Genomic DNA, 12806 nt, shown 5'->3' on the forward strand with positions numbered 1-12806 from the left:
GTATGTTTTGAGGGCGTCATATGCTATTGGGGTGTCTCCTTGTTCACAAAGCCAGTCGGATATTTACGGGAAGGTGTCCTCGGGTATCGCCGCGAGAACATAATCTGCTTTGTTGGTTGAGCAAGTCACGCCATTGATGAGGGACTAGACTTCTGCGCGCTAAAACCAAACAAACGCCTCTCCACTGGTGAATGACGAAAGTTTCAATGGGGCAGCCGCAGCGCCAACTTCCTAAGAGCCTGCCATAGTACCAACGACGGAGGGGCGAGGCGGGGTGGAAGGCAGGAGGAGCGATTCGACTTCCGGGGTCACCAATGTGACGAGCCGAGAGAAGGTTGTGACTCAAAGACAGGATGAAAGCACTCGAGTAACTTTATTACAGAGACTCGTCTTTGTATACAAACACTCAATGCAACAGGAAATTTCTTGTTCAACCGACACCGTACCAGTTAACAGTTAACGGTGAGAAAAACAGAGACATTATTTCATCTTCAATTCAACAGGAAATTTCCTGTTCAACTGATACCACCCAGTTAACAGTTAACGGTGAGAAAAACATACATGTTATTTCAGGTTCTTTTTAGTGCGAGGGGAGAGCAAAGATACAAGCATTGTAGTACAGGATATATAACAACTTGGGCTGCCTTGCTGTATCTTTTATTGATCTGATTCAGCCTGTAAAGCATGACAATATAAATAGGTATCCAAACATGATTTTCACCACATTTAACAACAATACATTTAATAACATCACATTTTATAATATATAATACATTAACAATAATACATAGTCATAGTGCAATGAATAATGATAATGCAAAATGAACAGCACACGACAAATGCATACTCGCTCAACTGTGACCGCCCATTCTTAGCCATGGTAATTAATTGAATACGCCATCCGTCTATACACTGCCACCGACACTTGTCAGTCATAACACCGTCTTGCACTGCTTCCCCGCACCAACATAAAGAACTTGCTTGAAGGATTTTCGGTATCAGACCATTACAATTTCTCGTGCCTGTATCCTCATTATGTCCCCGAATACAATGACAATACGAACGTTAATGTAAAGTTTACTAATAAATTTTCATAACAAATGCAGAACCAGCTAATTGTAATTTACACAAAAAAATAACACTGCATCCTATGACACGAAGGATATGTCAATCACGAATGGAAATTACACTACAATAATCACAACAATGACAACTGAGGCGGTGAAAAGTACAACTAAGAAAATCCCAAGGATGGGAGAATTTTGCGACAGTCTCTTATCCTTGGAGCAATCCGACAGTCACTACAAATGCCGCTTCTAACTAAAGCAACATGTTCAGTAATTTCGAATATTCCAAAAATTACAATATTACTAAATACAATCCCCAATATTTATCCAACTTAACATGTACATGAATTTCATTAACTGGAATATTACTAAAACCACATAAATACAAACTATTATGATGATGATCATAATATACTCACCCCACAATAGATTAATGCCACTTAAGTCTACTGTTCTTCCACCGGAAGTATCACCACTAATCTATGCACTGATCTGGTCATTAGTTTATCAGGTTCTCCTAAATACCGTTTTCCAAACTTATTTATCTTATATCTGAGTATCACATCCCTTGTTTTACCATCTCTTCCCTGCATCCCTTCTACCACTTGTGCTAATTTCCATTCTCCTTTCAATGCATTTTGGTCATTAACAAGTACAATATCACCCTTCATTACACTTCTTACATTCACATGCCATTTTTGTCTTACAATAAGAGTTGGAAAATTTTCATCCATTTATTCCAAAACAAATCTACTATTTTCATCTTAGATGCATATGACTTATTAAAACTAACCCTCTCATTCCAAAATCCACAAGGAGTTTCGATAGTATATCGACCCAATAGTAAATCATTAGGTCTTAACACAGTCCCTTCGTTAAAGTTTTCCCCTGGTTTGAGCCCAATAGGCCGTTCATTCAACATATTGGCAACTTCATACATTACAGATTGTAGTTCCCCAAAAGATATGACTGATTCACCTATGATTCTGGTGAGTGACCTCTTCACCAGTCTAATTAACGACTCGCTACAAGCGTTTTCCCATGGGGCATCAGCCGATTTATTAAATACCCAGGTTAAACCTTTAAATTTCCCAAAGTTAAACACAAAACCTTTATTCCAATGAGTAACCATTTCTCTCAACTCCTTGTTAGCAGACACCAACTGCGTACCGTTATCACTGTAAAGCTTCTTTGGAAAGCCTCTTAGACATGTGAACCTTTTCAGTACAGTAAGAACGTTCTGAATATCATAACCCTCAGAAATGTCCAAATGTACAGCCCTTGTAACCATGCAATTTAAAATTACTCCAAATATTTTCCTTTTCACTCTCCTTTTGACAGTATCACAAACCCAGAAAGGGCCAAAAAGATCTAGGCTAACATTATGCCATGGAGGGCATGGTTCAAGTCCCTCTTTTGGGAACTCTCCCATAGCTTGTGATGTACAGATTTTGTCTATTCTTCGACACACTACACACTGTTTTCTAATAGATTTCATAGTTTTCCTTGCTCCCAATATCAAATATTTCACTTGAGCTCTAGCAAGACTTGATTCAACTCCACTGTGATCCTTTTGATGTATGTGAGACAGGTATATTAAAGAGAATGGGTGCTTTGGTGGGAGAAGTATAAACTGATTTTGATCCCAATTGTCCTTCAACCACTTGGACATCCTGCTACCCACTGTGATTATGCATCCTCTCTCAACACTGGTCCTAAACGTCTATACCTCTTTTCCCAGTCTTGTGGCAAACTTGCTTGAGCGTTTTTGACGAAATACAACTCTGCTTGCTGTATCTCTTCTGTACTAGGATCGCTCAATATAGCCTTAAACGATTTTTTCTTTATTGCACTAATAATTCTAGCCATTACTGATAACAGTCTTTTCATATTGCTAAATCTTTGGATATCAATCACCTGGCTACTTGAATTAATTTCTCCTTCATTTAAGGCCCCTCTTGCAAAAACAACATCAGGAAGATCCGATACTGTACTCTGTTTTACAGGCCATTCCGAGGAATCTTGATACAGGAATTCTGGACCCTTTTGCCAAACAGATTCTGTGTCTAATTCTCTGGGGTTACATTTCCTAGTAGTCAAATCAGCATTGTTTTCTTCATCATAAGTTAATCCATCTTCAATGAGTTTGAGCTCCCTTTCTTCCCTAATACTTAAATTTTCTTTTACTGAACATTCTCCACATTTGCAACCTCCACATTTTGGGATACACTCCATTCCCAAACTTTCATCTAAGAAATAATTCTCCACTAATTTACCCACATTTGGTTTAGCCCTGAAATGCCAATCAGTAGTGTCATCGTAGCTTATATGATTAATTTGAACACAGTACTTCTTTTCACCTTCCTTCTGTTCCAATCTACCCCTAATGCAGAGTCCAAAATCATTGGACAATAATTGAATATTATCTACTGTTTTTATGACTTGTGGCAATAAAGTACAGTAATCTGATCCTATTAGCAGCTCTATACGTCCCTCCGGCCTTTGAAGGTATTTCTCCTGCACTTCCAGTCTTCTTGCTATTTCTCCCAAATCCATACGATGATGAACAGCAGTTATCTCAGACACGCCACAAACTTCTATAAGTTTTTCTATTCCTGCTTGATCCCTTAATGATACTTCATAAACACAACTAACCATCTCCTCTGTGTGATCACCAACTTTAGTCATAGTTAATTGTATAGGAATACCTTTGAGTCCCAGTTTCCTTGCCATTCTAAATGTAATTAAACTAATGTTACTTCCTGCATCATACAACGTGGGGATAGACTTCCCTTCACTGTTAACAAACCCAGTCATCAGAATTGCACCTGTTTTACTTAAATAGTTACTTGTGGCATCAATTGTTGAATAATTTGGATTGTTAAATAGTGTGTGTAAACTTGAATGATGATGTTTGCCACACACCTCTCCATTCACCTTTACCCTACATGTAAATCGTTTCTCACAATTCCTCGAGAAATGTCCTGTACGGAGACAGGCGTAGCAAATACCTTTTTGTCTTAAAAAGTCCATCTGATTTTCAGCTGACCATTGCTTAATGTCATACAATCCTCCAATTCATGAGATTCACTATCATGGACAGGACAATTTTTTCTTTTCTGATCACTGTTATACCTTGTTCTATTAATTCCACCTGTATTTTTTCCTTCGCTAATGTGATATAAACTGGTTAAACATTCAGACAATTTATTTTGAAGTTTCTCTTGTCCTATAGTCAACAATTTTATAGCTTCTGCTAATTCATTTTCCTTTGCAAATTCCCTTTCCACAGTATGTACTGTTACCTTAGTCGCACCACTTCTTGAATTATCTTGTAAATACTCCAGAGCCTTGCGATGATCTGTCAGAAATGTAACCAAATTCTTAAATTTGTCCGAATTTAATTCCTGCACTTTAATGGCCCATTCTCTTTTTAACAAAGACGGCAGCAATCTTTCTACTTGGGTTAGTACAGTAGTATTCTCCAGTTCTGTAGTCAAGCTTAAATTACTTACATCTAACCACACCTTTTCTACTGTATTGATTAGATTAATTAACTTTGTGTCATCACTATCATTAAGCGGTTTATATGCCCTTATATCTCCTAATATCGCATCGATCAGTTTTCCTTCATTACCGTATGCTTCATTTAGTCTATCCCACATTCGTTTATAATCATCTATATCCTCCACAAGCCTCCTCGGTTCCCCTTCTAATGATATTCTAAGTACGTACGGGTCTTTCCCATGTTGTGACACAACTAGTCTTTCATAATCTCTTACAAAAGCAGGAAATGCTCTCACTGAACCACTAAATTTGGGAGGCTCAAGTTTTTTCAAGGCAAGCACAGTATTATTTTTCACTTTTGTCTTTCCCTTTATCATGCCAAGTAATGAATATTTTATAGTTTCCAATTCCTTGATATATTCCTCATATTCCTGACAAGATTCGACATCCTTTAATTGTATCTATCATTTGTTCATTGATAACATCAACTTTTTCGAAACACTCACTAACCTCAGTGTACAACCCTTCCAATGTTTCTATCGAGTCTCCTCTTCTCTGTGCATCCTTGAATAATCCAACCTTCCGATTGAACCTCCTCTTGGCTGTAGTGCGTTCCTTCTTCAGTTCCTCCATGGCTGCTAAGTGAAATTGCTGAATTGTAGTGCAGGATATATAACAACTTGGGCTGCCTTGCTGTATCTTTTATTGATCTGATTCAGCCTGTAAAGCATGACAATATAAATAGGTATCCAAACATGATTTTCACCACATTTAACAACAATACATTTAATAACATCACATTTTATAATATATAATACATTAACAATAATACATAGTCATAGTGCAATGAATAATGATAATGCAAAATGAACAGCACACGACAAATGCATACTCGCTCAACTTACAATGTGACCGCCCATTCTTAGCCATGGTAATTAATTGAATACGCCAACCGTCTATACACTGCCACCGACACTTGTCAGTCATAACACCGTCTTGCACTGCTTCCCCGCACCAACATAAAGAACTTGCTTGAAGGATTTTCGGTATCAGACCATTACAATTTCTCATGCCTGTATCCTCATTATGTCCCCGAATACAATGACAATACGAACATTAATGTAAAGTTTACTAATAAATTTTCATAACAAATGCAGAACCAGCTAATTGTAATTTACACAAAAAAATAACACTGCACCCTATGACACGAAGGATATGTCAATCACGAATGGAAATTACACTACAATAATCACAACAATGACAACTGAGGCGGTGAAAAGTACAACTAAGAAAATCCCAAGGATGGGAGAATTTTGCGACAGTCTCTTATCCTTGGAGCAATCCGACAGTCACTACAAATGCCGCTTCTAACTAAAGCAACATGTTCAGTAATTTCGAATATTCCAAAAGTTACAATATTACTAAATACAATCCCCAATATTTATCCAACTTAACATGTACATGAATTTCATTAACTGGAATATTACTAAAACCACATAAATACAAACTATTATGATGATGATCATAATATACTCACCCCACAATAGATTAATGCCACTTAAGTCTACTGTTCTTCCACCGGAAGTATCACCACTAATCTATGCACTGATCAGGTCATTAGTTTATCAGGTTCTCCTAAATACCGTTTTCCAAACTTATTTATCTTATATCTGAGTATCACATCCCTTGTTTTACCATCTCTTCCCTGCATCCCTTCTACCACTTGTGCTAATTTCCATTCTCCTTTCAATGCATTTTGGTCATTAACAAGTACAATATCACCCTTCATTACACTTCTTACATTCACATGCCATTTTTGTCTTACAATAAGAGTTGGAAAATTTTCATCCATTTATTCCAAAACAAATTTACTATTTTCATCTTAGATGCATATGACTTATTAAAACTAACCCTCTCATTCCAAAATCCACAAGGAGTTTCGATAGTATATCGACCCAATAGTAAATCATTAGGTCTTAACACAGTCCCTTCGTTAAAGTTTTCCCCTGGTTTGAACCCAATAGGCCGTTCATTCAACATATTGGCAACTTCATACATTACAGATTGTAGTTCCCCAAAAGATATGACTGATTCACCTATGATTCTGGTGAGTGACCTCTTCACCAGTCTAATTAACGACTCGCTACAAGCGTTTTCCCATGGGGCATCAGCTGATTTATTAAATACCCAGGTTAAACCTTTAAATTTCCCAAAGTTAAACACAAAACCTTTATTCCAATGAGTAACCATTTCTCTCAACTCCTTGTTAGCAGACACCAACTGCGTACCGTTATCACTGTAAAGCTTCTTTGGAAAGCCTCTTAGACATGTGAACCTTTTCAGTACAGTAAGAACGTTCTGAATATCATAACCCTCAGAAATGTCCAAATGTACAGCCCTTGTAACCATGCAATTTAAAATTACTCCAAATATTTTCCTTTTCACTCTCCTTTTGACAGTATCACAAACCCAGAAAGGGCCAAAAAGATCTAGGCTAACATTATGCCATGGAGGGCATGGTTCAAGTCCCTCTTTTGGGAACTCTCCCATAGCTTGTGATGTACAGATTTTGTCTATTCTTCGACACACTACACACTGTTTTCTAATAGATTTCATAGTTTTCCTTGCTCCCAATATCAAATATTTCACTTGAGCTCTAGCAAGACTTGATTCAACTCCACTGTGATCCTTTTGATGTATGTGAGACAGGTATATTAAAGAGAATGGGTGCTTTGGTGGGAGAAGTATAAACTGATTTTGATCCCAATTGTCCTTCAACCACTTGGACATCCTGCTACCCACTGTGATTATGCATCCTCTCTCAACACTGGTCCTAAACGTCTATACCTCTTTTCCCAGTCTTGTGGCAAACTTGCTTGAGCGTTTTTGACGAAATACAACTCTGCTTGCTGTATCTCTTCTGTACTAGGATCGCTCAATATAGCCTTAAACGATTTTTTCTTTATTGCACTAATAATTCTAGCCATTACTGATAACAGTCTTTTCATATTGCTAAATCTTTGGATATCAATCACCTGGCTACTTGAATTAATTTCTCCTTCATTTAAGGCCCCTCTTGCAAAAACAACATCAGGAAGATCCGATACTGTACTCTGTTTTACAGGCCATTCCGAGGAATCTTGATACAGGAATTCTGGACCCTTTTGCCAAACAGATTCTGTGTCTAATTCTCTGGGGTTACATTTCCTAGTAGTCAAATCAGCATTGTTTTCTTCATCATAAGTTAATCCATCTTCAATGAGTTTGAGCTCCCTTTCTTCCCTAATACTTAAATTTTCTTTTACTGAACATTCTCCACATTTGCAACCTCCACATTTTGGGATACACTCCATTCCCAAACTTTCATCTAAGAAATAATTCTCCACTAATTTACCCACATTTGGTTTAGCCCTGAAATGCCAATCAGTAGTGTCATCGTAGCTTATATGATTAATTTGAACACAGTACTTCTTTTCACCTTCCTTCTGTTCCAATCTACCCCTAATGCAGAGTCCAAAATCATTGGACAATAATTGAATATTATCTACTGTTTTTATGACTTGTGGCAATAAAGTACAGTAATCTGATCCTATTAGCAGCTCTATACGTCCCTCCGGCCTTTGAAGGTATTTCTCCTGCACTTCCAGTCTTCTTGCTATTTCTCCCAAATCCATACGATGATGAACAGCAGTTATCTCAGACACGCCACAAACTTCTATAAGTTTTTCTATTCCTGCTTGATCCCTTAATGATACTTCATAAACACAACTAACCATCTCCTCTGTGTGATCACCAACTTTAGTCATAGTTAATTGTATAGGAATACCTTTGAGTCCCAGTTTCCTTGCCATTCTAAATGTAATTAAACTAATGTTACTTCCTGCATCATACAACGTGGGGATAGACTTCCCTTCACTGTTAACAAACCCAGTCATCAGAATTGCACCTGTTTTACTTAAATAGTTACTTGTGGCATCAATTGTTGAATAATTTGGATTGTTAAATAGTGTGTGTAAACTTGAATGATGATGTTTGCCACACACCTCTCCATTCACCTTTACCCTACATGTAAATCGTTTCTCACAATTCCTCGAGAAATGTCCTGTACGGAGACAGGCGTAGCAAATACCTTTTTGTCTTAAAAAGTCCATCTGATTTTCAGCTGACCATTGCTTAATGTCATACAATCCTTCAATTCATGAGATTCACTATCATGGACAGGACAATTTTTTCTTTTCTGATCACTGTTATACCTTGTTCTATTAATTCCACCTGTATTTTTTCCTTCGCTAATGTGATATAAACTGGTTAAACATTCAGACAATTTATTTTGAAGTTTCTCTTGTCCTATAGTCAACAATTTTATAGCTTCTGCTAATTCATTTTCCTTTGCAAATTCCCTTTCCACAGTATGTACTGTTACCTTAGTCGCACCACTTCTTGAATTATCTTGTAAATACTCCAGAGCCTTGCGATGATCTGTCAGAAATGTAACCAAATTCTTAAATTTGTCCGAATTTAATTCCTGCACTTTAATGGCCCATTCTCTTTTTAACAACGACGGCAGCAATCTTTCTACTTGGGTTAGTACAGTAGTATTCTCCAGTTCTGTAGTCAAGCTTAAATTACTTACATCTAACCACACCTTTTCTACTGTATTGATTAGATTAATTAACTTTGTGTCATCACTATCATTAAGCGGTTTATATGCCCTTATATCTCCTAATATCGCATCGATCAGTTTTCCTTCATTACCGTATGCTTCATTTAGTCTATCCCACATTCGTTTATAATCATCTATATCCTCCACAAGCCTCCTCGGTTCCCCTTCTAATGATATTCTAAGTACGTACGGGTCTTTCCCATGTTGTGACACAACTAGTCTTTCATAATCTCTTACAAAAGCAGGAAATGCTCTCACTGAACCACTAAATTTGGGAGGCTCAAGTTTTTTCAAGGCAAGCACAGTATTATTTTTCACTTTTGTCTTTCCCTTTATCACGCCAAGTAATGAATATTTTATAGTTTCCAATTCCTTGATATATTCCTCATATTCCTGACAAGATTCGACATCCTTTAATTGTATCTATCATTTGTTCATTGATAACATCAACTTTTTCGAAACACTCACTAACCTCAGTGTACAACCCTTCCAATGTTTCTATCGAGTCTCCTCTTCTCTGTGCATCCTTGAATAATCCAACCTTCCGATTGAACCTCCTCTTGGCTGTAGTGCGTTCCTTCTTCAGTTCCTCCATGGCTGCTAAGTGAAATTGCTGAATTGTAGTGCAGGATATATAACAACTTGGGCTGCCTTGCTGTATCTTTTATTGATCTGATTCAGCCGCCTGTAAAGCATGACAATATAAATAGGTATCCAAACATGATTTTCACCACATTTAACAACAATACATTTAATAACATCACATTTTATAATATATAATACATTAACAATAATGCATAGTCATAGTGCAATGAATAATGATAATGCAAAATGAACAGCACACGACAAATGCATACTCGCTCAACTTACAATGTGACCGCCCATTCTTAGCCATGGTAATTAATTGAATACGCCAACCGTCTATACACTGCCACCGACACTTGTCAGTCATAACACCGTCTTGCACTGCTTCCCCGCACCAACATAAAGAACTTGCTTGAAGGATTTTCGGTATCAGACCATTACAATTTCTCGTGCCTGTATCCTCATTATGTCCCCGAATACAATGACAATACGAACATTAATGTAAAGTTTACTAATAAATTTTCATAACAAATGCAGAACCAGCTAATTGTAATTTACACAAAAAAATAACACTGCACCCTATGACACGAAGGATATGTCAATCACGAATGGAAATTACACTACAATAATCACAACAATGACAACTGAGGCGGTGAAAAGTACAACTAAGAAAATCCCAAGGATGGGAGAATTTTGCGACAGTCTCTTATCCTTGGAGCAATCCGACAGTCACTACAAATGCCGCTTCTAACTAAAGCAACATGTTCAGTAATTTCGAATATTCCAAAAGTTACAATATTACTAAATACAATCCCCAATATTTATCCAACTTAACATGTACATGAATTTCATTAACTGGAATATTACTAAAACCACATAAATACAAACTATTATGATGATGATCATAATATACTCACCCCACAATAGATTAATGCCACTTAAGTCTACTGTTCTTCCACCGGAAGTATCACCACTAATCTATGCACTGATCAGGTCATTAGTTTATCAGGTTCTCCTAAATACCGTTTTCCAAACTTATTTATCTTATATCTGAGTATCACATCCCTTGTTTTACCATCTCTTCCCTGCATCCCTTCTACCACTTGTGCTAATTTCCATTCTCCTTTCAATGCATTTTGGTCATTAACAAGTACAATATCACCCTTCATTACACTTCTTACATTCACATGCCATTTTTGTCTTACAATAAGAGTTGGAAAATTTTCATCCATTTATTCCAAAACAAATTTACTATTTTCATCTTAGATGCATATGACTTATTAAAACTAACCCTCTCATTCCAAAATCCACAAGGAGTTTCGATAGTATATCGACCCAATAGTAAATCATTAGGTCTTAACACAGTCCCTTCGTTAAAGTTTTCCCCTGGTTTGAACCCAATAGGCCGTTCATTCAACATATTGGCAACTTCATACATTACAGATTGTAGTTCCCCAAAAGATATGACTGATTCACCTATGATTCTGGTGAGTGACCTCTTCACCAGTCTAATTAACGACTCGCTACAAGCGTTTTCCCATGGGGCATCAGCCGATTTATTAAATACCCAGGTTAAACCTTTAAATTTCCCAAAGTTAAACACAAAACCTTTATTCCAATGAGTAACATTTCTCTCAACTCCTTGTTAGCAGACACCAACTGCGTACCGTTATCACTGTAAAGCTTCTTTGGAAAGCCTCTTAGACATGTGAACCTTTTCAGTACAGTAAGAACGTTCTGAATATCATAACCCTCAGAAATGTCCAAATGTACAGCCCTTGTAACCATGCAATTTAAAATTACTCCAAATATTTTCCTTTTCACTCTCCTTTTGACAGTATCACAAACCCAGAAAGGGCCAAAAAGATCTAGGCTAACATTATGCCATGGAGGGCAATGTTCAAGTCCCTCTTTTGGGAACTCTCCCATAGCTTGTGATGTACAGATTTTGTCTATTCTTCGACACACTACACACTGTTTTCTAATAGATTTCATAGTTTTCCTTGCTCCCAATATCAAATATTTCACTTGAGCTCTAGCAAGACTTGATTCAACTCCACTGTGATCCTTTTGATGTATGTGAGACAGGTATATTAAAGGGAATGGGTGCTTTGGTGGGAGAAGTATAAACTGATTTTGATCCCAATTGTCCTTCAACCACTTGGACATCCTGCTACCCACTGTGATTATGCATCCTCTCTCAACACTGGTCCTAAACGTCTATACCTCTTTTCCCAGTCTTGTGGCAAACTTGCTTGAGCGTTTTTGACGAAATACAACTCTGCTTGCTGTATCTCTTCTGTACTAGGATCGCTCAATATAGCCTTAAACGATTTTTTCTTTATTGCACTAATAATTCTAGCCATTACTGATAACAGTCTTTTCATATTGCTAAATCTTTGGATATCAATCACCTGGCTACTTGAATTAATTTCTCCTTCATTTAAGGCCCCTCTTGCAAAAACAACATCAGGAAGATCCGATACTGTACTCTGTTTTACAGGCCATTCCGAGGAATCTTGATACAGGAATTCTGGACCCTTTTGCCAAACAGATTCTGTGTCTAATTCTCTGGGGTTACATTTCCTAGTAGTCAAATCAGCATTGTTTTCTTCATCATAAGTTAATCCATCTTCAATGAGTTTGAGCTCCCTTTCTTCCCTAATACTTAAATTTTCTTTTACTGAACATTCTCCACATTTGCAACCTCCACATTTTGGGATACACTCCATTCCCAAACTTTCATCTAAGAAATAATTCTCCACTAATTTACCCACATTTGGTTTAGCCCTGAAATGCCAATCAGTAGTGTCATCGTAGCTTATATGATTAATTTGAACACAGTACTTCTTTTCACCTTCCTTCTGTTCCAATCTACCCCTAATGCAGAGTCCAAAATCATTGGACAATAATTGAATATTATCTACTGTTTTTATGACTTGTGGCAATAAAGTACAGTAATCTGATCCTATTAGCAGCTCTAT

General features: G+C 37.1%; 3 protein-coding genes across 3 annotated transcripts; all 3 read right to left on the bottom strand.

Moving 5' to 3' along the window:
• Positions 1 to 657: 657 nt before the first annotated feature.
• On the bottom strand, positions 658 to 2739 carry LOC137659879 (uncharacterized). The gene is made up of 2 exons (XM_068394658.1): positions 1861 to 2739; positions 658 to 675 (listed from the first exon to the last, which is right to left on the bottom strand). Exons 1-2 carry the CDS (start codon positions 2737 to 2739, stop codon positions 658 to 660), a joined length of 897 nt encoding a protein of 298 aa, XP_068250759.1.
• Positions 2740 to 5276: 2537 nt separating this feature from the next.
• LOC137659880 (uncharacterized) lies at positions 5277 to 7364 on the bottom strand. Its single transcript, XM_068394659.1, has 2 exons — positions 6486 to 7364; positions 5277 to 5294 (listed from the first exon to the last, which is right to left on the bottom strand). Exons 1-2 carry the CDS (start codon positions 7362 to 7364, stop codon positions 5277 to 5279), a joined length of 897 nt encoding a protein of 298 aa, XP_068250760.1.
• A 4030-nt stretch (positions 7365 to 11394) lies between these two features.
• LOC137659882 (uncharacterized) lies at positions 11395 to 11991 on the bottom strand. The gene has a single exon (XM_068394660.1). It carries the CDS (start codon positions 11989 to 11991, stop codon positions 11395 to 11397), a length of 597 nt encoding a protein of 198 aa, XP_068250761.1.
• Between the last annotated feature and the right edge of the window lie 815 nt (positions 11992 to 12806).

Source organism: Palaemon carinicauda, chromosome 20 (assembly GCF_036898095.1).
Source record: "Palaemon carinicauda isolate YSFRI2023 chromosome 20, ASM3689809v2, whole genome shotgun sequence".
In the NCBI taxonomy this organism is placed as follows: Eukaryota; Metazoa; Arthropoda; class Malacostraca; order Decapoda; family Palaemonidae; genus Palaemon; species Palaemon carinicauda.